The 23,457-nt window shown below is 38.8% G+C and overlaps 1 protein-coding gene and 6 non-coding genes across 7 annotated transcripts; 3 read left to right on the top strand and 4 right to left on the bottom strand.

The window, feature by feature from the left end:
• Positions 1 to 7,591: 7,591 nt before the first annotated feature.
• trnaq-uug (transfer RNA glutamine (anticodon UUG)) lies at positions 7,592 to 7,663 on the bottom strand. The gene has a single exon. It is a non-coding gene; the product is annotated as a tRNA-Gln (tRNA).
• A 108-nt stretch (positions 7,664 to 7,771) lies between these two features.
• On the top strand, positions 7,772 to 7,854 carry trnal-cag (transfer RNA leucine (anticodon CAG)). Its single transcript has one exon. It is a non-coding gene; the product is annotated as a tRNA-Leu (tRNA).
• An 829-nt stretch (positions 7,855 to 8,683) lies between these two features.
• Positions 8,684 to 17,802, bottom strand: LOC110947992 (ubiquitin-conjugating enzyme E2 N-like). Its single transcript, XM_022189357.2, has 4 exons — positions 17,660 to 17,802; positions 15,496 to 15,742; positions 13,946 to 14,086; positions 8,684 to 10,972 (listed from the first exon to the last, which is right to left on the bottom strand). The coding sequence occupies exons 1-4, from the start codon at positions 17,687 to 17,689 to the stop codon at positions 10,932 to 10,934; spliced, it is 459 nt and encodes a 152-aa protein (XP_022045049.1). The 5' UTR covers positions 17,690 to 17,802; the 3' UTR covers positions 8,684 to 10,931.
• A 1,653-nt stretch (positions 17,803 to 19,455) lies between these two features.
• trnar-ccu (transfer RNA arginine (anticodon CCU)) lies at positions 19,456 to 19,528 on the bottom strand. The gene has a single exon. It is a non-coding gene; the product is annotated as a tRNA-Arg (tRNA).
• A 326-nt stretch (positions 19,529 to 19,854) lies between these two features.
• trnaq-cug (transfer RNA glutamine (anticodon CUG)) lies at positions 19,855 to 19,926 on the top strand. Its single transcript has one exon. It is a non-coding gene; the product is annotated as a tRNA-Gln (tRNA).
• A 789-nt stretch (positions 19,927 to 20,715) lies between these two features.
• On the bottom strand, positions 20,716 to 20,788 carry trnak-cuu (transfer RNA lysine (anticodon CUU)). The gene has a single exon. It is a non-coding gene; the product is annotated as a tRNA-Lys (tRNA).
• Positions 20,789 to 21,659: 871 nt separating this feature from the next.
• On the top strand, positions 21,660 to 21,731 carry trnaq-uug (transfer RNA glutamine (anticodon UUG)). Its single transcript has one exon. It is a non-coding gene; the product is annotated as a tRNA-Gln (tRNA).
• Positions 21,732 to 23,457: the final 1,726 nt, after the last annotated feature.

The following is a 23,457-nucleotide window of genomic DNA, read 5'->3' as shown; positions in this document are numbered from 1 at the left end:
TAGAGTGAGGAGAAGGAAAAGGGGAGACAGAAGAATGAGGGGAAGAAAGGGAGGAGAAATGAGAGTAGAAATAAAGAGCGGTGAAAGAGGAGATGGAAAAGAAAGGAGTGGAGAGGGGATTAATAAGGAGAGATTAATCTTGTTGAAAAGGAGGGACAAGGAAGCAGAGGAGATGGAAGGAAATAGAGTGAGGAGATGAGAAAAGAGGAAAATGAAAAGGAGCAGAAAGAAAAGGAGAGGAAGAATGGAAAGATGAGAATAAACAGTTAAATTGAAGGGAGTACTGGAGGAGAGCCAGGGAAAGTAAAAGAGAAGGAGAAGAAACAAAAACCTCGAGGTTTCATAACTCTCCTCTTGCACCACATCCCACAACTCCAGACCAACACCGGTGTTGGGTTTCAGAGAAGTGCTGATGCCGAGGACACGCGTCGCCCAAAACAGGACGTCTGTCGTCGCCTGCAGCTTCAACATCGCCGTCATGTGACCAGAGAGCTTCACCTGCAGTCAGCAGTCAGTGTTGGAGCAGCAGGACTTAGATTAGGAGGCCGGATCCACGTCCATGAGGCAGACATCACTGTGGTGCTGTACTGTCATGAGAATCGGCGTGTTCAAGGCCAGGAAAGTAGCATCTCTGCTGATTTAGCGTTATCATCTTGTTCATGGTTCTGCTGCTGTCATGTGAGCCAGTATTTCATCTACAGCCTCTGAGCTGCAGCAGATAGGAGCAGTTTTTAAAGTGCTTCACAAGGCAGCAAAATAAAAACAGACGTAGAATTAAACGCTGGACAGAAGTAAAAATGTCATTGAAAGAGAGAAAGGCAAAGCATTTTTATTTGTATGGTGCTTTTCATACACAGGAGTAGCTCACTGTGCTTCACATAGAAACAACAACAAATCCCAAGAATTAAAAAAAAGATTTAAAAAAACAATCCGGCTCACTGGACGACTTTGCAAAGTGTAAAAAATTACAGAGAAGACATCAACTGCAAATTGTAAAACTATAAATTTAAAATAATTTCCAGACGTTGACAAGTTGTTTTGCTAATAAAGTAAAATACTATATTGCTCATTTTTGTAATATATTGTCTTGTTTTTTTGTCTTTTTTGTCTGACTTTTGTCGTTTGTCTTGTGTTTTTGTGGCTTTGTGTTTCCTTTATGTCTCATTTGTGTTTTTGTTGTCTGTTTTATTGTCATTTTGTTCCCTTTTTTGTCATTATTTGGCTCATTTGAGTTTGTTTCTATGTTGCTTTGTAATCTTTTTGTCTATTTTTTTTTTGTCTCTTTATGCTGTGATTTTGCTGGTCACTTAAGATCAAATTGGGCTAAATCTGTTTGACGCCTTACTTCAAGATTTTAAGATTCAGGAACAACCGACTCAGCTGAAACAAGAACAGCTGGAAGTGAAACAGGATTAAATTACAAACCTGAGTTTCCCCGAGGATAAAACTGAGTCAAGCTTTAGCTCGTTCTGCCGGTTGTTCCAGATTGAAGGTGAACAGTCAAACTGGATTTTTTAAAACTCAGTTAAACCATCCAACACCTGAATTAAAGGGCATTTGCATTGACGTTTAATGGTAATAAACTACTTTAACCTCCTGTTAGATTTCTTTCTCAGAAATTGCAATTACGTCCCTAGGCCATGTTTAATTATCCAAAAATGTCAGAAACAAAAAATTCCAACAAATATTGTTTACATCTGACAGACAGAAACCATAATATCACATTTTAAAACTGAACTTAGGATAAATTATGAGCTTATTCCAGGCTTCAGAGATTTCAGTGACAACATGAATAAATAAATGATTTATACAACAAAGTAGAAGCAAATCTTAAGATAAAGATTTTGTAATGGAGGTAAGTGGACGGATTTCTAGAGTCTTGGCGGCTGTTCTAAATTTTTGATCCCTCTGTGCAGATATGTAAAGTATTGTGTTTAGACATGCACCTCTCTTTGTCCCTGTAGGTTTCAGAAAAACACTTTGAAGCGACTCCCGCATCTGTATTTTATTCTGCTGTCGCTGTGTGTTGGAAACTCTGTCAACATGTTGGCTCAAACAAACCATAAAATGTGATCTAAATAGCTCAGGGTCAGGCTGTGGATGGAGCCTATATGAAGTCTGAATAAACATTACAAGATGAGACGGAGCAGATAAGGCCGTGAGATTCTCTAACAGGATCATAATCAGGTGAAGACTGCAGTTTATGAACATGTAATGTGTTTTAGTGTCAAACATGGGCTCAAATGGCTCATTCCAGAATTGGAGGACATTTTACGTCACACGAATCAAATTTCAAACAATCCATGTACAAAATACTAAAACATGCAGTTGTTGTGTAAATTAATGTTGTGTAAATGTTCAAAGTTTGTTCAAATTTGTCCAAAATGACTCCAAATGTGTTTACAATTACTCCAGATCCATCCAGAAATGCTCAAAACCTGTCCAAAAATGATCAAAATTCGTCCAAGATGACTCCAATGTTGTTCTAAATTACAAAACCTTTGTCCAAAATAGGTCCAAATGTGTTCAAAATTACTCCAATCTGTCCAGAAATGCTCAAATTGTGTCCAAAAATTCTCAAAATTTGTTTAAAGTGACTTAAATTGTCCAAAGTTACTTCAAATGTGCTCAAAATTACTCCAAATTTGTTCAGAAATACTAAAAATGTGTCCAGAAATTCTCAAAATTTGTTCAAAATGACTCCAAATGTGTCCAGAAATGCTCCTCTTCTCCTCTTGGTCAGCAGTAACAGCTAGCTAAATATCTAGCTTCTACTGCTGAGAAAAAGCTAACATTAGCATGGATTAGCAACCCTGTTACTGTGATTAGAGTAGGGTTAGAAAACAACAAATAAAACATGGAATATCAATAATCTTTGATAGTTTACCACCTATTATTGATGAATATGGAGCAGAAAATTGTAAGACAGAAGGTTTATTTTTCAAAACCTTTGAAGCCCAAATGTCCTCTAATTCTTGAATGGCCCTGATGTATAAATATGAGATGTGTCGATGTAAAATGAAGTATGTAGGCTCAGAGATCTCCCAGTGCAGCTGAGATTTTGTGAGGATGGTGCTGGTTAATGTTTTGTCAGATATTTCAGATAACGAAGGGAATCGTTTCCTGCATTTCCACTCAAAGAATAGCGGCATACCAGCCTGAGTGACTCACTGCTGCCACATAAACCAGCCAGGATCATAAAACACTGTCAAACATTGTTTTCTGGGGAGGAAACATGTCAGAGTGCAGGACAGGTGAATCCTGTTATCGAAACGTCTACCTGTGACTTCCCTGGACACTGCTGTGGAGATGAAACCAAACAGATACCAGTAAAAACCTCAGGAGGAACTGCAGGCTATCACAATGAGTTTTATGAGTTTCCTTTGCTTCAAGCGCCATCTTGTGAACTGCTGTAAGAAAAACAACACTGTGACGCCACAAATAAAGCAGTAAAGCATAAAGTAGTGCTTTGAGTACGTCTCATTTATCTTTCTGATTTGCTGAAGGCAGTTTACTCTAGTGGCTTCCGCCAACTTTGTCTTTTTAAACTGGTAATCTAATGTCAGAAAATATTTAAAAATCATCGCATCCTTGCTGGTCGGCGAATCCATGCATGTCCACCAGGTGGTGCTGCAACTGAGAGTGAATGTCATTCTATGGATGTGATGAGGGCTGATGAGGGCTGGACTATCACACATGTAAAATTTTAGGCAGATGGGAGCATGTTCAGACTTGTTAGAGAGCTTTTCCTGTCCATCCACCAGGTGGTGCTGTGACCAAGAGTGTATATTGACCCATGGATATGAGCAGGATTGGAGTGTGTTCACAGATGTAAAGTTTCAGGCAGATTGGATCATGTACAGGCTAGTTTTAGAGCATTTCCTTCCATCCAGCAGGCGGCGCTATGACTATGGCTTTAAATCAGCATGTGAATGTGATCAGGGCAGGACATTGATCATACAAGTAAAGTTTGAGAGAGATTGGAGCATGTGCAGGGCAGTTACACAGCATTTTCTGGTTCATGGTGAATTGTAAATTTCCAGGGGTTGCCATTTCTACGTCCTCAGACTTTTGCGGAGCATTTTGATAAGTCTTCATCGGGAAAGACTGTTGCATATACTGGCCATATTTGAGGTCTCTTGGACTTACCCCCAATGAGTTTTTAATCAGAAAAAATTTACAGCTAATTCAAGATGGCCGACGTCCTGTTGGGTTTAAGGGTATGGCCATGATTGACTTTTTCGTGTGTCCTGATGTGCTGCATATGCCCCCCAAATATTGTAGCTGTAGATGAAACGTCGCGGCCTAATGACCACTTTTTCAATTTTACAGGGAGCGCTATGGAGGCATTTTGCCACACGTGCGCAACTCCTATAAAATATCAAATTTTTCGCCAGTCCTGTTGTGCATGCAAAGTTTGGCGCGTTTTGGGGATATGTTTAGGCCGCCAAAGTGGAAAAGACGGGAAAAGAATGAAGAAGAAAAAGAAACCCCAGGGTTTCAATAGGATCCTTCGGCACGGTCAGTGCTCGGACCCTAAGGTCCACTTTGGGATTTTCTGCTGCAACTCAACCACTTTTTGCTTTGAGTTGGATTACAGAATAAAAAAAGGAAAAAGCTGTATGTCTAATGACAAAATAAGACGTTTTAAATTTTGTGTAAACCAAATATTAGTTCAAGTCAAACTGCAAGTTGACTTTCCTTCAAATGTACTGCTGCAGTGCTCATCTGAGAGAAATCAAATGACTCAAGTAGGCATTAATGTTGCTTGATAGCTTCATTTTATTAGACTTAATTCAATTCAAGCAGCTCTTTTAAATTGGTCCAAAAATTCTCCATTTTCAGTGGAAATTTTAATCTTCACCGTCTGAATATTGTGTATTTCGGTTTATCAGGACCTTACATGGAATCAAACCGCACAACGAAGCAGGATGTGTGGAATTTTATGAGTGTTTTAATATCAAATTGTAGCTTTTAGTACTTAAAATACAGACATGAATACAATCAATTAGACTGACAAACCAGCATGAAGTGTCTTAATGAGACATTGGGCCTTGATGTGCTGCCAAAACAGCTCCTTAGTCTTCAATTCTGTAGGGATGAAACACTCTTCTTCTAAAAGACATTCCCTCATTTGGAGTTTTGATGATGGTGGTAGAGAATGTCGTCCAACAAGTCGCTGCAAAATATAACGTAGATGGGTCGAACTGTGGTGACTGTGATTACCATCGTTTTCATCAAACCATTCACTGACTTCTTGTGTCCTACAGATGGAGCTACCATCATCCTGGAAGAGACCACTCGTCCATTAGGATAGAAATGTTTCCTCATTGGATAAAGATGATCAATCAGAACAACTTTGTAGACCAAAACTACAGCAGAACTGAATCACTGGATCCCTCCACCATAAAGATCAAGGAATCAGGGTTTTCCTTTGTTAATATGATGACAGGTTGACATTGTTTTCCTTCATTAGTTTTATGATATTTTGGTTTTATTTTGCTGTTAAGTGCTGTTTTGTACGTACGGACGTTGGGGGAACATGAGGAACTTCTTACTCATACACGTGTAACCCTTTGATGTGCAGTCAGAAGACACCCATTTTCCATTTGATTTGGGTCACTTTTCACCATGTTACACATCAAAGGGATAAAATGATTCTGAATTATCACTATTTTTTGTATTGTATACTTACATTTTTGTCTATAACCATCTTTATGCACATATACTGTTGTTGTTGTTTATATTAAGGAAACACATACTGCCCTAAGCCCTGGTTTCTATGAAAACAAAAGTGAAACAACAGCTCGGCATTTCCTGACTCATTGAAAGTGTCAATGCCTCCCTCAGCTGGACATTAGTGGTTCTGCAAAACAAAAGTGAAAATGTTTTACTGTGTTTTCTCCTGGCATGTTGATGCTCTTGCTCTGATTTACTCATATAAACTCAAGGAACCTCAGATTCTGTGAGCTGTAAGTTGAAAAATATTGAAAGGTTGCAGCAAATTTGATGAAAATCAGAAGCGTTTTCAGTGCAAAGTCCTAACAGAGAAGTTTAAATGGATGAGATTCTAGAGTTTACTGTAATGTAACATTTTTTGGGTATGGTGTGCTTAGAGTAAAATATGATGTAATTATGCTATTAAAGTGAAGAACAGAGTTAAGCACGTGTATGATATACATAATAATGAAGGTTCTAGTAATCACCGATGTTTTGATGGTATGGTGTGTGTCTGTCTGTGGAGGACACAAAGTAAACAAGTATTTTTGGAGTAAAGACACATCACATACTTCATAGAAAAAATGAATATGGAGTACTCAGAACATAATGGGGTACACTTAAGGCAACATACACTACCAGTCAAATGTTTGGACACACCTTCTCATTTAATGGTTTTTTAGTGTACCTTCAATTTTGAATAAATCCTCACCAGTGTCACCAGTCATTACACCTCCTCCTCCATGCTTCATGGTGGGAACCATGCATGTAGAGACCATCTGTTCACCTTTTCTGCATCGCACAAAGACACAGCGGGTGGAACCAAACATCTCAAATTTGTACTCATCAGTCCAAAGCACAGATTTCCACTGGTCTAATGTCCATTCCTTCTGTTTTTGGTCCAAACAAATCTCTTCTGCTTGTTGTGTTTCCTTAGTAGTGCTTTCTAGTGCAGCTGTTTGACCATAAAGCTCTGATTGGTCAGTCTCCTCTGAACAGTTGATGTAGAGATGTGTCTGCTGCTAGAACTCTGTGTGACATTTATCTGGGCTCTAATCTGAGGTGCTGTTAACTTGCCATTTCTGAGGCTGGTGACTCGGATGAACTTCTTCTCAGCATCAGAGGTGACTCTGGGTCTTCCTTTCCTGGCACGGTCCTCATGTAAGCCAGTTTGGTCATAGCGCTTGATGGTTTTTGTGACTGCACTGAGGGATACATTCAAAGTTGTTGCAAATTTCTGGACTGACTGACCTTCAGTTCTTAAAGTAATGATGGACTGTTATTTGTCTTTACTTAGCTGATTGGTTCTTGTCATAATATGGATTCTAACAGATATCAAATAGGACTGTCAACTGTGTACCAACCTGACACAACTGATGGTCCCAACCTCATTAAGAAGGCAAGAAATTATACAGATGAAGGTTGACAAGGCACACCTGTGAGGTGAAAACCATTTCAGGCAACTACCTCATTAAGCTCATTGAAAGAAGACCAAGAGTTTGCAAAGCAGTGAACAAAGCAAAGGGTGTCTATTCTGAAGAATCTAAAATATATAACACGCTTTATTTCACGCTTTTTTTCCTACATAATTCCGCATCTGTTCATTCATAGTTCTGATGTCTTCAGTGAAAATCTACAATGTAAATAGTCATGAAAATGAAGAAAAACCATTAAATGAGAAGACGTGTCCAAACTTTAGACTGGTTATGTCTAGCACAGTATCGTATTATAATTACACAATAAAGTAACCCACACACAAATTACTACAGCTGATGTAACCGATTTCTGGCCACAACAACTGTAATTCATGGAAACCTTTTAGAACCAGTAAAGGAGCCCTGTCTTTGCTTTACATAAACTTCATCTTAAAGGCAAGTTCTACTGAGACTTGAACTCAGATCGCTGGATTCAAAGTCCAGAGTGCTAACCATTACACCATAGAACCACTACACAAGGGATGAAGTGGTACAACATCTACATAATGACATTGCTTTTCTGATGGTTTCATGATCTGTGCCTGTTGTGTCTTCAAGTTAGAGGACTTGAGGATGCAGTCAGGATGACTGAGTGGTCTAAGGTGCTGCATTCAGGTTGCAGTCTCCCCTGGAGATGTGGGTTTGAATCCCACTTCTGACAGCTTTGTTTCCCAGTTGCAGCTTTTATCCCTATTATAAGAAGCTTGAAGCTCAGAGAATGCAAAGAGTGTGCAAAGTAGTAATCAAAGAGTGTCTATTTTGAAGAATCTAAAATATAAACAAATTCAGTTATTTCATAATTCTTTGTTTACTACATAATTCCATACCTCTTGCTTCATAGTTTGATGCCTTCAGGGAGAATCTACAATGTAAATAGTCATGAAAATAAAGAATAAAAACACAAAAGTTAAAGGTGTGTCCAAACTTCTGACTGGCAGTGTAACTGCTACAAATGTATAAGAAACCTAATGATACATAATGATGCATGAAATCTGTCACAAAGTAATCGGGGTAAAATGTGTAGGGGGGCTCAGGCAGAGTCTGAACATGTCTGGTATGTTCTGTGTAAAACATGGCCTAATGGTGAAATATGATAACCTGATCTCGAGATCTCACCAGTAGATTTAGAAAAGTATCATGGTGTCAGAACTGTCTCTCCAAAAACAGGCCCTATAGGCATGGAAAAAATGACCAACTCTCACAGCATAAAAGACGATGCACAGCTCAGTGTCTCTGCTTTTCTTGTGGTGTTATCACTGCTAGAACTGATCCTGGATTTTCTGTCAACAATAAATCCTGCTGACTTCTCCTGGCGACTTTATGAAGATCTTTAAAGAAGCTTGCTAGACATTTGAACACGGTCCAGTGTTCGACTCTGGCCCATGATTTGGGACTTCTTTTCCACGTCACTACAACCCGTCATCCAATAAATCTGACCTTTGACCTTCTGAAACACACATCCACACACGATAAAACAGAGGAGACTCCTCTTACTTACTCAACTCAGTTTATTTACAGAGTGTTTGAAGAGCCATGTATGCAAATGTACTGAAATTACCGACAGAACTCCTCTTACTTTCCTTTACACACGGGGAGCTGATTAATCAGACTTTGATCTCTCCACAGTTCGATCTAAATGCTTCAAATATCCAGTGAGTGACTGTTTCTCGGTTTAGATTACTGTCAAGTCCCTTCAGGGAAACAATAAATTAACCAGCTTTTATTTTTGAAGCCATGCTCCGTCTTTCCAGACTTGAGTAAATGTTAGAAACAGTTAATATTTCCTGGGTGAGGACAGGACACAAACAAATCTAAGCAACAACGGCGAGCCTGCGGTAATCTGATAAAGAGTAAAGAAAAGAAGATGAACCGAAAAAGAACAGAAAATACCACAACATGATGCCTCTCGGATGAGCCAAACTGAGGCAACATGATCATGGAGGGTTTGGAGGTGTGTTCTGATCCCTCTAAACCATCAATACAGCATCTTTTAAAAGGAAAGTTTCAGGATTTTTAGACATCAGTTCTCTACAGCCAATAGAAAATCCATAATCGCATGATAAAACCTTGAACTTTTTAACACATTTTATTTGTAACACCACTTTTTCAAGGTACCACAATGACCCAATTTCCTCTCAAGAGTCAAATAAATGCACTTGCATCATCATCATCACAGATCAAAAAACAGCAAAAGCAGGTTAAGACCGACTCGTAAAAGACGACAAAACCTCTCAACTTCCCCTTTAAAGGAAACAAAGCCTCAAATCTGACTAAACCCACCCGAGAAGAACTAGTCTGAACTGTTCTGATATCAGTTTGGTTATGCCTTTTTTTTTTAAATAAAAAATGAAGCAACACTGAAAACAAAACAGAGAACAGGCAACATAGATAGCATGGACAGACGGTTAAAAAAGGAAAATAAAAACAAGTTAACTTCCTACACTCTTTAAAAAAAAAAAAAAGCAGACGCCATTTTCAACACATCTTCTACATGATTACAGTTAGTTCCTTTTCCGACATGCTGTCTTTCTGCCTCTCTGAATGTGTTGGGAATGACTTTTTAAGCATGTGGAAGTGCTCTGCTCACCCTCCCCAAACTGTCCAGCAAGGTCCGAAAGCCAATCGCTGACGAAGACAAAACAGAAAACGAATGACGCAAACATTACACCCGCAGATTCTCAGAGTTACATGTTGAAACTTGCTTCACGATGGCAAACTTTCCTCCTGCTGACGTTAAACCAGCGGATTTTACATTATCTGTACAGTATCTGGGCTCAGGCACATGATCACACAATTATCCGTCTTTCTTAACAAACTAGGAACAATTTTGAGATGTAAAATTACACCTGCAGGGGCCACAAATTGACACCAACTGTCGACTGAATGCGTTTAAACATTAACTGTGATTATGAAGAATTACTGGCAGCTACTTTCCGGAGGTCTATAAACTCATTTTACAGGAAAGATGTTGTGTGAAAAGGTTGGTTCTACTCTTTCAGACCTTCGAGTTCAGCAAGAGATTATATTTGCTGTGTGAAACCCTTCAGATTAACTCGATTTCATGTCAGATTTTACAAATAAAATCACTTTTCTGTGATAAAAACACCATTTTTGTGTTTAGCATGAAGTGCCCCATGTGTTCCTGTGATGATGCTACAGTTTCTGCACCACCAACTACATATTCTGTGTTTTTAGGTGCCGGTCTGAACACAGAAGTGGCTGTATTCACCTAAGAACGGTAAAGAGAAACCTCATTCATCTGTTTTTGTCTGTGTGGGAGAGCACAGCTTCACACGCTCCTATGTGCTGAAATAACACAACATGTCATCTCACAAAAAGACATACAGATGTGTTGACAAATAAAGCATGTGTTAAAAGAAGGACAGCTTTAATGCATGTATATTTTTGCAAACGTACCAGTATGTGCCTAGTTCAGGACAACATATTGCATGTGATTTCTTTAAAACTGTAGTGGGGAGGGTGTCATTCTCTGTCCATGCATTTAAATAGCAACACAGGGGGGGGGGGAAAAAGGCTAACACACATTTAACGCATCTTAGAGAGGAAAATAAGTCACCCAGAGGTCTGCAGCAGTAAATCTCATCATTTCTTTCAAATAGATTTGGACTTATAATCTTTTTTTTTTTCTCTTTTTTGTGTGTGTCCGTTAAATTCAAATGTTGACAGAATAGGAGTACATTTTTGTGGATCACATTCAGACGCCTCGTCTCTCTTCTTCTACATGTCGTTGCCCGCGTAGAGCCTGGTCCATGTTCGGGCTGCGAAGAGACAAAGAAACAGAAGATTTGATGAGTTTGGACAGTAAATAAAGACTCCCAGAACAACAAGCAACCAACAGTAACTGGGATGCTTCACTGTTTACGAATACAAATCTAAATAATGACTCAGTTAATCAATGAGATCATCGATTTCATGATTAATTTATTATTAAAAACGCAGATCAAACAATAACTGAAAGCTTTAATTGATTCCACCTACGACAGCAACTAAATGATTTCATTTATTGTCTTTTATCTGCCAACTGTTTTCTCAGTAAATGAGGTAATTACTGGGTCGTAAACCCTTTGTGTGTTGTTTCTCCGTCGCTTTTTCACTCATTTTTCACTGCAATATAAAGCCCTGCTCTCCTATGGAAACAACACAACTTTAGAATGTCTTCTGTGCAGTATCGCACACTTGCAATGCCTTAAATCATAAAAAAGTGTTTCTTTGATAAGTCATTTTACACAACTTGAAAAAATCTAGACTCTACATGAACCACATTTTTCTAGATGCCCACAGGTACTAATACGAGGAAAATGGAGACTGCACACACTGCAGGTTGGTAGAAGCTGCTTAAAGGAACCATATGTCACAGATGAGTACTTCAAGGATCATTTGATAGTTGAAAAACTAACAGTTTGTTCTGGTTTGACAGATTCCGGCTCTGACAAGGTGCAGTTTTAAAAACAAAAAAAGATAAAACAGATAATATAATCTCATACCAGTGAGCTTCGCAGCTCAGAGGGTTAAATTCTAAGAAACCGGTTTTTCAAAGTTGAACGGACTTGTTCAAATCACTTCTCAGTTAATTCTCAGACTATGAGAACCCAAAACGTTGGTATTTTTACTCTTAAAAAGTTAGTCAAATTTATGCTTATGATAAATAAAATGGCAAGTTTCAGCGTTTGTTCCAGCTACCCTTTTCAGAATCTCTTTTATCATCAAGTTGGTTTTCACATGTGAGGAATCTGATGAGGTTTGGTGCATTACAATAAACTTTATGTAACAGTAAAGGCTGACGAGTTGAGAGGGTTTACTGGTTTTCCATGCACCATATTAAAGATACTCAAAGACGCTGGGATCATTATTGCTCAGTCAAGGAACGCAGCAGAGTCATGTGACGATTAGTGTTGGTTTGTCTGTCTGTCTGTTAGCAACATTACTCAAAAACAGACCAACAGATTTGGATGAAATTTCCAGGGAAGATCAGAAATGACACAAGAATAAAGTGATTAGATTTTGGCAGTGATGTGGCTTATAGTCTGGATCTACTGATTTATTAAACATTTCTGTATCATTGTGAGATAGCAGCAAAGCATCACTGTAACCATGACAACAAGTGAACACTACATCAGCTGCCTGCTGATGATCTCATGATTGTGATCCTACTACAAATCCACCGCTGTGGACTTATTACTCAGAAATCATACAAGGAACAAGTGATTAAATTGTGGGGGTGTTTCTGAGTCCCATCTATTCCTGCCGTCCGCTACATATTTAGGTCACATGATTCGTTACCTGTACATAACGTACACATGCAAAACGCACGCCTGTACTCAGCGCAAGGTCATGTTGTTTGTGGGTACATCTATATTAAATGGTCGCATTCTATGTTGCTGTGATTTCTGATCATCAATAACTAATGAACAAATGTTGCATTTCTGGCAATCCCATATGGGGGAATAAACAGTCTTCTGTGTGGACTTCTGTGCTCTCTGAATGCTTTTCTAGTTTTCTTTAATCATCAAAGTTTTTTAAATGAAAAATCAACACTGTCCCACAATAAACATAGTTTGGAATAAAATGCCCGTCTGGCTACAAGTCTATAGTTTAGTTTGAAAGCTCATATAAATATAAACAGCATGTTCTACATATAATGTAAAGTATTTTTTATATTTTGCCCAATGTGTAGATTTGACAAGAAGTGTATTTTCTGTCTGCATCCCCCAGTGAGCCACCGTAATAAGAGCCTGCATAATGAGATGTTAATTACACTACAAGAGAGACCTGATGTTCTCTGCAATTAGGTGGAAAATATGTGCATTTATCAGTATCTGTGTTCTGCCAAGCCGAGCTGAAAAATATCTACATTTTGGACACTGCCAAAAATCTGTTAGATCATTTTGACTTTAATATCTTTAAATTTGCACTAGTGGTAGAACCAAACAAACAATCTGCAGACTTCACATTGAGCCCTGAGCAACTGAGACGGCACACAGAAAAATGAAACGACGACTCAATAAATTAAAACTGAAAAATATAAAATATAAAAAAATATTACATTGTTCTTTTAGTTTCTTTGGAGAAATTTGAAGATATTTAAAGATGTTTTGGTTCTCCGATTTGAAAAGAGAACAGGAATCGCAGGCATTTCCACAGAATCAGACAGACAAACACTGTTCAAAAGCCCGTCTCAAAAGTAAACATTTATATTACGCTGGATTTCTGCACACAGAAGTTGCTTCTCGGCTTGGTATTTAGAGTGAATTGCCATTTTGTTAGCGCTCCAACATTGAGTCAGCTAATAAAAAAACCTGCTATCAAGGTAAACATGTTACAACTACTTTGTCTTTCATTTACTGCCAACAAGGTGATAAAAGAACGTCACTTTGTAAGTACTAGATGCTTTTTTACACAATATATGAGAAGTTACACTGTTCTCATAATGCTGGAGAACAGAAAACACATCCAGATGAACAAATGCCTCTAATGGATTGTGTTCTCAGATGCTTTTCTACCTTTGTCCCTCCCACTAACTCACTGACTTCTCCACTCAGTAAAACCGCCATTGAGAAAGTGACACCAGTCCTTTAGATCATTTGATACAATCTGTAATGTGGGTGGCAATTCAGAGGTCTGGAGCTGAGCTACTGTGTGCTGCCATCTGTCAAAGTGTTTCTCATGCTGGAAATCTGTGGCGCTGACACTTCAGAGCGGCCCATCGAGGAAAACGTGAATCCAGTCCTCACCTGTCTCGATGGCATGGCTTTCGTTTTTCTTCCACTGCTCTGCGACGTCGTTTGCCAGGGGATCATCTGGATTGGGAGCACTTAATAACGCCTGGATAGATAGCAACACTGTACGGATCTGCAGGGCTGGAGACCACTTGTCTGTGACGAGAGAAGAGAAGATGCAAAAAAAGACAAACAAATGACAGATTAAGGGTCAGATATGGAAAACAGGGAAACGTGTGACGCAGGAAAGCAGCGACAAAGCACCAGTGACAGAGACGACAAACAGCAGCTTTAATGGCTGAGAGTTGAAGCTCATGACAAAGTGCCCCGAGATCCACTTTTTCCTAAAGCTTTTTGATAATGGAAAACAACTCTGGCACTGTTTCTTTAATGCTGTAACACATGTTTGGCAACCGCTCTGCTGCTCTTTGCAAATAAACATTACTTGGAGCTTATTTATCCAAAACTGTGATTTAATAGCTGTAATGTCATGGACCTCCGGTGGCTTTCTGCTCTTTGCAAATACAAGCTGCTGCTTTTCAGCATTTTCATTAAATTATTTCCTTTAAATAATGAAATTTATGGTTCCATGCTTAAAATACCCAGTGTACTCATGTGAATATAGGCTGTATATAAAACATGGATGTAATGAAAAGTGAAACCGAAAGCTGTGGTTGTAAAAAGAAGTCTGATTGTATGAAAGTCTTTGAGGAAACCACCTCACTTCTCTGTTGATCTGTGATCTGAAGAAACATTTTCCTAATCAGTTCATGGTGTCAGTCGCTATTTTCAAGATTTTTAAGTACTGCATGAAGTTCACATTTCAAATTACAGCCTCACTTTGAGTAAAATAGACAGTAAAGGATGGTGTGTCTTAGGGCGGGGCTACCTTGTGACTGACAGGCCGCTACTGTGCTGCCATTTGCAATGTACTTTGGTTATCCAATCAGACCTGAAGCTCTCGCATTACGACTGGTTTCAAAAGATCAGGACACAAACCAGTGAGTGGCGTCACTTACATTAGGTCCATTTATACATACAGTTGTGTGTTACTGTGAAAAAGACATCAATTTGTGTCGACCTGTCAGTCTAACCATGAGGTGTCTAAGTAGCAGAAATTTGGCATTTACAGACAGCAAATTAAAGTTTTTTTTAATATCACTATCTTAGTGAAGACAGTGTCGTACAATAGCAAAGTTGGTCCTGGATACGTTTTTGTTGACTATCTGCCTGGCATCAAACAGCAGCTAGCCAATGGAACCACATGTTTGGCAAAGCAGGACAAGTGAAAACATCATTTTTAATGCCAGTGCAAGAACAGATCGTTTGCGGATGTCATATAGGCATAAAAGCCATTAACGCGAGTGATTTTTTGTTGTTAACAGCAGCTTAAACTGCTAATGAAGCACCCCATTACTACAAGGAAAGCAATTTTTAAAAAAAGCTACTTTATAGTCCTAAAGAATGCTGACTGTGTGTTTCCACACTAATGTCAACCACAAAAAAAAATCACATACAGACACAAAAAAACTCATTTAAAGTAAATGTCTGACACTTTTTCTTACCTTTCAAAATGTCTAAACATATTCTTCCCAGCTTGTCGACATTGGGGTGATAGATTTTGGTCATGAATCGCACTTTGGGAGCTGCCATGGGATACTCTTCTGGAAGAAATAGTTCAAGTTTAAATGTGCCTCCTTCAAAAGGAGAGTCTTGAGGCCCTGCAATGACCACATGGAAGTAGCGTGCGTTCCCTTCATCAGGTGTAGCCGTGATCCCTGGAACAGGCTCTGCCAACAACCGCTGTGTCTCCTGAGGGTGGTCAGAGGGAGAAACACATAACACCGCTGTTGACATTTCTGAATAATAATAATAAAAAACAGTGTCGTAGGAAGAACTGTGGAGGTGTCAGCAGACAACAGACTTTCAAGTATATAATGGATGAAAACGTACAATTTCGCCCGGGTTAGTCATGCGTACACACTTTCAACTCTCCCACACAGGCAAGACAACAATCATCGAGCTACAGAAACTAAAAGGCAGATGAGGGCCGGAGCACTTCTCACATGTTGTACAATGACTTTAGAGTGAACACAGAACTTTCTACTGAGCTTCACAGCAGATTTGGTAACTAAAATAGCTCAAATTTAAGGTAGCATTAACACTTAATGTCATAATCAAATAACCTGTTCAGTATTTTGCAAGTATTTTAAATTGTTTTGGTCTAAAAGTTGCCACAAAATAATAACAAATGTCCCTATTTTAAAGAGCCTACTTTGACTCACTGCAGGTATAAGTCGGTCATTTTTTCTCCTGTTTCTGCTCTTTACGTCTTACTGTTTTCAAAATCCCCTCCACGAGAGGAAATAACACCCAGATCTGGGCTAATGACTGATTTTGCAGTGAATGTGGCTGTAAACCAGCCCAGCTAGATTTTTGGTAATTGTAATGTTTGGTTGCCTGCATTAAAATGTTCCACCGTCACTAATTTGAGGCAACAGCATTGTTGCATTCTTGGTTTAGCTCCACCCAGTTTGTGTTTAGCCTAATAAAGTTCAGAGTGTTTCTTTTATCCACTATAGTAGAATAATAAGGGCCAATTCATGCGTTTCATGCCCATGTGTGCAGAGCGATGTGGTCTTTGAAAGGAAATTTGGTTCTAGTAATATTACCACAGACACACATTGTTCCTCTTATCACAGCACAGTAGATAAAAATATCTAAAATTAAAAAGCTAGAAAAACAGCTGCAGACCCATAGTTTCTGTCTGATCATTTCTTGACTATTTTTTTCTAAAAAATGTATGATCCATTTTATAGTTCTTTCATTTAGTATATACAAACATTAGATTATAGTAGTACTGTGTAACACAGAACAGCCGTCAATGGAAATCAAAAGGAGGAAGTGGAGCATTTTTTAAATTTCTATATTTGATACAGCAGGTGCTGCGAAATATCTGCAATCAAGAGGAAGGAAACCGGTCCACTGTTTAATTACATAATCGTGTTTCTTTGTTGCGAGGGACAAACAAAAGGCATGTTTCCATAGCAGAAGCTGGGTGGTGTGTTCAGTCCGTCAACGTTGTGTTATTGCCCATGAAAACCTGCTAAACCTGAGAAATAGCTGCTGGATGTGGCGGAAAAGGCTGATCGCGCCCACTGCCGGGCCTGGCCCGGAGGAGCTGCGGTGAGGCTGAAGGGAGGAGACCGCAGCGGCCCGAAATTACTGCCGCATTTTTGGTCTCGTTTTATACTAAATAAGCAAAACTAGTATGTTCGCTTGATTAGGAGGCATTTGGACGTTTCGAGACCATAAGGGCAGCGGTTCACATCAGCGACAGACATGTGTACGAATCAGCAAAGCTACAGTTGCTAGCCTAGCTCATTTAGCGAATCCATTCATATGGCGACCGGGACAAACTGATACAATTTCTTAATTCGTTGTGGAAATTAGCAACGCGGTGCTCTGAAAATTACAAATTAATCAAGGGAACAATTCTACTTGTACGAATATCGAACCGCAGACAGAGCAGAAGGGAGTAAACGGAAGTGGCAAACAAAACACTCGCAGCGAGCTAGCTCGATAAGAGCTAGCTGTGCTAACCGCGCTAGCGGCAGGCTACACGCGAGATGGTAGCAACTGTACGTCCATATTATCACTAAATAACCTCTACTACACTCACACACGGGCTCATTAACACATATATACACTGTGCGCTGTCATGTCTACCTTTATAATCCTACGAGGCAAACCGGCCATCTTGTGTTAGCTCTTATATTTTTAGCCGTGGACTCGCCTTCTCTTCAGGTTGGACTGACTGAGCTGCGGGGCGGGGACTCATAACGCACTGTTCCGGTGGCTGCACATGACGTAAGGACGTAAGCTGTCGTCACAGACTATAAAATATATATGAAGAGTTTATTTGCAAAAACAGATAACTCCATTTTTTTAAATAAATTTTCAGAAAACTTTTATTTTTATTTTTTACTTGAGATAATATCAATCAAACTGAAGTTGACTGGATTTGACTCAGTAGAAAAATACATGACAAAATAGAGAAAAAATAAATTACTATTGTTACTATTATTATTATCTCAATTAAACAATAAAAATAAATTTTCTGAAAGTTTCTAAATTGGAGTTATCTGTTTTTGCAAATAAACTCTTCATATAGTTTTTAAAAAAAATAATTCTAATTTTAGTTTAATGTTGAGCACAGATTTTAGATATATTTCCCAACATCTACTATGCAGTGGTGTGCTGGGGAGGGGTAAGAAAAGACTGAACAGACTGACAAAAAGAGCCAGCTCTGCCATCATAGACAACACCTCCCACCCCCTGCATCAGACAGTGAACTCCTTAAGCAATGCCTTTTGTGACCGACTGTTACACCCTAAGTGTAATAAGGAGCGTGTCCCGACATCAGTCAGACTGTATAATGCCTCATAACTTCACTGGTCTACCTCATTTATGTCTACCTCTAAAGTTTATCTTATCTTATCTTATCTTATCTTATCTTATCTTATCTTATCTTATCTTATCTTATCTTATCTTATCTTATCTGACTACAGCACATCACCGCTTCAAGCTGTTTAACATGTTTCAAAAGCCACCTGAATTAAAGTTCCCTCATGGTGAAAACAGCATTGAGTGTTTGAAAAATTTAGAAGCTAAAAATAATAACTGTGAGAATTTTAAGATGTTTTTTTTCTATCTATCTATCTATCTATCTATCTATCTATCTATCTATCTATCTATCTATCTATCTATCTATCTATCTATCTATCTATCTATCTATCTATCTATCTATCTAAAGTGTAATTTCTCTATTCTTTTCTCACCTAGACAGCCTCTCAGCTTTTACCATCCAGTGAGAATTTTGTTCAGTTCAAAGTCCACCAAATGTTCCATGTGCAAGACTGAACACAACAGTCTTCACGCACTCCCAGCATCTGGGAAGGTAAAATTGGTTATTTCATTTGTGACGGCAATGTCACCATAATAGTAACCATTCAACAACCTGCAGTTGCATTCATAAAAGAGGGCAACATTGAGCTGACATGGCTACATTCATCAGTAGAGTCAAAAAACACCATGGCAGTGATGAAAGATTTATAGGAGTTTTACAACATAAAGGACTATTACGTTAGTATTGTCAAGTTTTAGCATCAAACTGCAGTATTACCACAGACAAATCTTCAAACTGTTATCCCTCACCAACATTGTTTAAAATTCCTCCGCCCAACATGGGGCTCAAACCCACAACCTTGAGATAAAGAGTCGCAATGTCTCATTAGTAGTACACATTCCACAACCTGAAGTAACATTTGTAAGAGAGGGCAAAGTTAAGCTAATAAATCCTCATAGCTCCATCTATCAGGAAAGTTACAGCAAACTACAGCAGTACGAGAAGACCGACAGGAGCTTTACAAAATGCTGCACTAATCATTGAGTTAAGCTACAGTCACGGACAGATGAATTATGTGATGAAGGATTGCTTCTACTATCATCATCTGAAATAGCTGAGCCCAACATGGGGCTTGAACCCACAACCCTGAGATTAGGAGTCTCATGCTCTACCAACTGAGCTAGCCAGGATATGTAGCAACATTAAAAATTCACCATGAATAATAAATAAATATATGCTTTGACTGGCTGACAAACATATACATAATGGAATATATTAATCTCTTCATGTTTAATAATAACATAAGATAATAAGAATCATATATAAGAAAAAATTAGACCTTTTTGGAAATCAATTTGTGATATTTAACTTTATTAGAAGGCAGGCAAAGCGTCTTATTTACTGTTAATGAAAGAAGGAAACAATGAAAGAACATATTATTGGCCAACAGAAGTTGATAAGAATCACTGTCACAAGTGGGATTCGAACCCCCGCCTCCAATCACAACCTGTGCAGTGGTTCCATGGTGTAATGGTTAGCACTCTGGACTCTGAATCCAGCGATCTGAGTTCAAATCTCGGTGGGACCTGATTTTAAGGAGGAAGTGCACTTAGATATTGCATGTTTGTTCAAAATAGAATGAAAGGAGCAAACAGTAGGTTTTGACAACTATGTGATCACCATCAGAAAACCCAGCTGACTCCACACAAAGCATATTAGCTTAATTTCTACTGTCAAAAAATGCAGCAGTATTTTATGTAGTTTATCCATAGACTGTATATATAGTGGACGTAGCATCTGGCTCCAGAATTGAAGCCAACCCAGAAGTGTCAAAAACTTGCAATATCACGCCGTCCGCTAGGGTTGGCTCCAAGAAGCTTTTTCTCCATAGACCCCAATTCATTTTTGGAGAAAATAAAATTTGAGAGAGATATGAGAGATCAGGTGGCCGATCTTAAAATAAATCAATACTGAATTTTAAATAAATCGTTAAAGTTGGCGGAGCCAGGGGGCGTGGCTATACTTGATGGACAGCAACAGAAGCCTCTGCGGTAAAACGTGGGCGGGATAAGAGAGTCCTCAGCCAATCCTGTCCCTAGTTGCTCTCCGGTCCAGCCTGTTTGATGACGCTTTTTACGTCACTGGCTCCAAAAAATCCAAAACGGCGACCAGGAAGTAGCAAAATCCGGGCTTCATTTTCTCGGCGTTGAAACCAACGGGTGACGTCACGGTTAGTTTACGCCTGAGTTTATCCAGTAAATCTACCACTGACAGTACAAGGAGATCACCAAACAGGTCATTAGTCACCACAGACTGCTGAATTGTGTGTTGAAAGCTTGTTATCTATATCACTCACCATCCTTGTTTAAAAACTATTTGCCCAACATGGGGCTGAAACCCACAACCTTGAGATTAAGAGTCTCATGCTCTACCAACTGAGCTAGCCAGGCTACTGAAAGAAAAAAAATGTCTATAATTTATGGTTTTTGTAAATAAATAAAGGAAAATGACACTTTCATTGGCTGCTACAGTGATCAGTACAGTACAGTTGTTTAAAAATTTGTTCAAGTATGTTGAGTTTCCCAGTTTCATGTTACCTGTTTCCTAATGTAGTGATAGCAGCTAGAACTGGAAAACAGCCACAGACACTGCATTTATGTAATGTCATAATTCAAACCCACGCCTCCAATTATGATGCCTGTAGTGATTCCATGGTGTAATGGTTAGCACTCTGGACTCTGAATCCGATGATCTGAGTTCAAATCTCGGTGGGAGCTGATTTTGAGGAGATACTGCAGTTAAATATCACATGGCTGTCAAAAATGAGCAAACACTAGGTGATCACTGTCAGGAAACTATGGCAGCAAACCACACACGAATCATGTTGGCATAATGCCGCTAACCAGAATATTGCAGTATTTTAAGCTAGTTTATCCAGCAAATCTACCACTGATGATACAAGGAGGTCACCAAACGGGTCATTAGCTCCCCAGAACCTCCCAATATTAGGTTACAAGTTTGTTGTAATAGTGATAGAAGCTGGAACTGGAAAACACCACTTGTCAGAAGTGGGATTCAAACCCACGTCTCCAGGGGAGACTGCGACCTGAACACACTCGGCCATCCTGACTGGATTCTCAGACGTTCTAACTTGAAGACACGACAGACACAACAGTGAATGATTTGGTCTATATGTAAATACAGTTTGGGATATGGGTGTTTGGTACAGTTTGGCAGCTCTGTATAGTAGTTCTGATCATTGTGCCATCACATAAACGTTATTGTTATGATGGTTTTGTATCATGTGGCTCCTTGTGTAGTGGTTCTATGGTGTAATGGTTAGCACTCTGGACTTTGAATCCAGCAATCTGAGTTCAAATCTCAGTAGAACCTGCCCTGAAGTCTGGGTAAAACAAGCTGCAACATATATGATAGTTGGTGTCCTCAAACACTGGTTTTAATGACCCTGCTGGATGTAATTGTGTCAATTGAACCTCTATATTCACTGAAGGATGCACTAGCAGATTTTCACCACCAGATGACAATAACAGACTTGCAATATTAGTACATGTTCCCACATTTTTCAGATTGAAAAACACTGTGTCCTGCAGCATTAGTGAACCAGAGCAAGCCACCTCCCTTAACAACAAGATGCCTTTTAAATATATATATTTTTTCAGATATGAATTTAATATGGACAGATGAATATGCTTATAGGGTAAGTAAACCGCAATAGACTACTGTTTTGTAAATTAAAAAAATCTAAAAATCTTCAAAAGGGGCAATTGAAGGACCTGTAGGACAAAAGCAAGAGTTTTGCTTCGTAATCATTGATGTTTAAATTCACGACATATAAATATTGTCAAACCATCAGGGATGTTTAGCCAACACATGCACAGAATTCAAGCTAGCTAGTTAGGGCTACAGCCAATTAATGTAGCATCACAGTATTAGCTGTGTTTTTTTCTTTGTTTGTTTGTATGTGTGTTTGTTATTGTTGTTTTTTTACTGAATGTACATATAGAAACATTTATTGTACTGTTAACATGAGAGTCACATGAAGGGTTATCCAATAGTTTGAACAAACTATTGGTTGCGAAACGTTGTTTCATTTTTCATTTACATGTCAGGAATTAGGGCTGCACAGCGGCGTAGTGGTTAGCACTTTTGCCTTGCAGCAAGAAGATCCCTGGTTCAAATCCCGGACTGGACCTGGAATCTTTCTGCATGGAGTTTGCATGTTCTCTCTGTGCATGCGTGGGTTTTCTCCGGGCACTCCGGCTTCCTCCCACAGTCCAAAAATATGCTGAGGTTAATTAGCTATTCTAAATTGTTCGTAGGTGTGAATGTGAGTGTGATTGTTGGTCTGTATATGTAGCCCTGTGACAGACTGGCGACCTGTCCAGGGTGTCCCCTGCCTTCGCCTGAGTCAGCTGGGATAGGCTCCAGCACCCCCCACGACCCTAGTGAGGATAAAGCGGTGTATAGAGAATGGATGGATGGATGGATGGATGTCATGAATTAAAATATCATTGAAAATAAAGTATATTTGACCTTATATGCACACACACACATACATATGCCATTTATCTATTTTCAGATATCTGTTTTATCCATTTATGCATTTTTTGGCTGTGTGTTTTAGCCATCTATCCATATTTATTTATCTAATTTCTGTGTCTCTATTGATCTAAACTCTATTACAGCATATTAGCTGTAATAGAGTTTAAACATCTATACCTTTTATTTTGTTACTGCTGTCAGCTGTTGTGCTACTGTATTTGACTAATCATATTATAACATGACCTCCCAGTATAGTTACAGAGCAGGCTATTGTTAAATGATAATGTATATAATTTAACAGAAATCTGAAAATCACTGATGGGCATGTTCCTTCAAAAAAAAATTTGTTTAAAACAGAAAAATTCTTTGTTTTTAGTTTTTTTTGTCTGTTTTGTTTATTTGTTTCAAAATAATTGATAACCCTTCATCTAATCCAACATTGTTAGAGGTGAGGGTGAGGGTAAGTTACAGACATTTTTTATGTACATGTACTAGAACAAATGCTACACAGGTGTTTTTCTATAAAATCTATGCAACATTTATACTCATGTCAGTA

The sequence above is a fragment of the Acanthochromis polyacanthus genome, chromosome 1 (genome assembly GCF_021347895.1).
Source record: "Acanthochromis polyacanthus isolate Apoly-LR-REF ecotype Palm Island chromosome 1, KAUST_Apoly_ChrSc, whole genome shotgun sequence".
In the NCBI taxonomy this organism is placed as follows: domain Eukaryota; kingdom Metazoa; phylum Chordata; class Actinopteri; family Pomacentridae; genus Acanthochromis; species Acanthochromis polyacanthus.
This window is presented reverse-complemented; position numbering and strand designations above follow the sequence as displayed.

Excerpts from the sequence above, each read along its gene's own strand:
- LOC110947992 (XM_022189357.2), bottom strand. The coding sequence starts at position 17,689 with ATGGCCGGTTTGCCTCGTAGGATTATAAAG. Across the intron at positions 15,743-17,659 it reads TGCCTCGTAGGATTATAAAG|GAGACACAGCGGTTGTTGGC; the intron begins GTAGACATGACA and ends GACCACCCTCAG. Across the intron at positions 10,973-13,945 it reads AAGCCATGCCATCGAGACAG|CCCGAACATGGACCAGGCTC; the intron begins GTGAGGACTGGA and ends GTCTCTTCGCAG.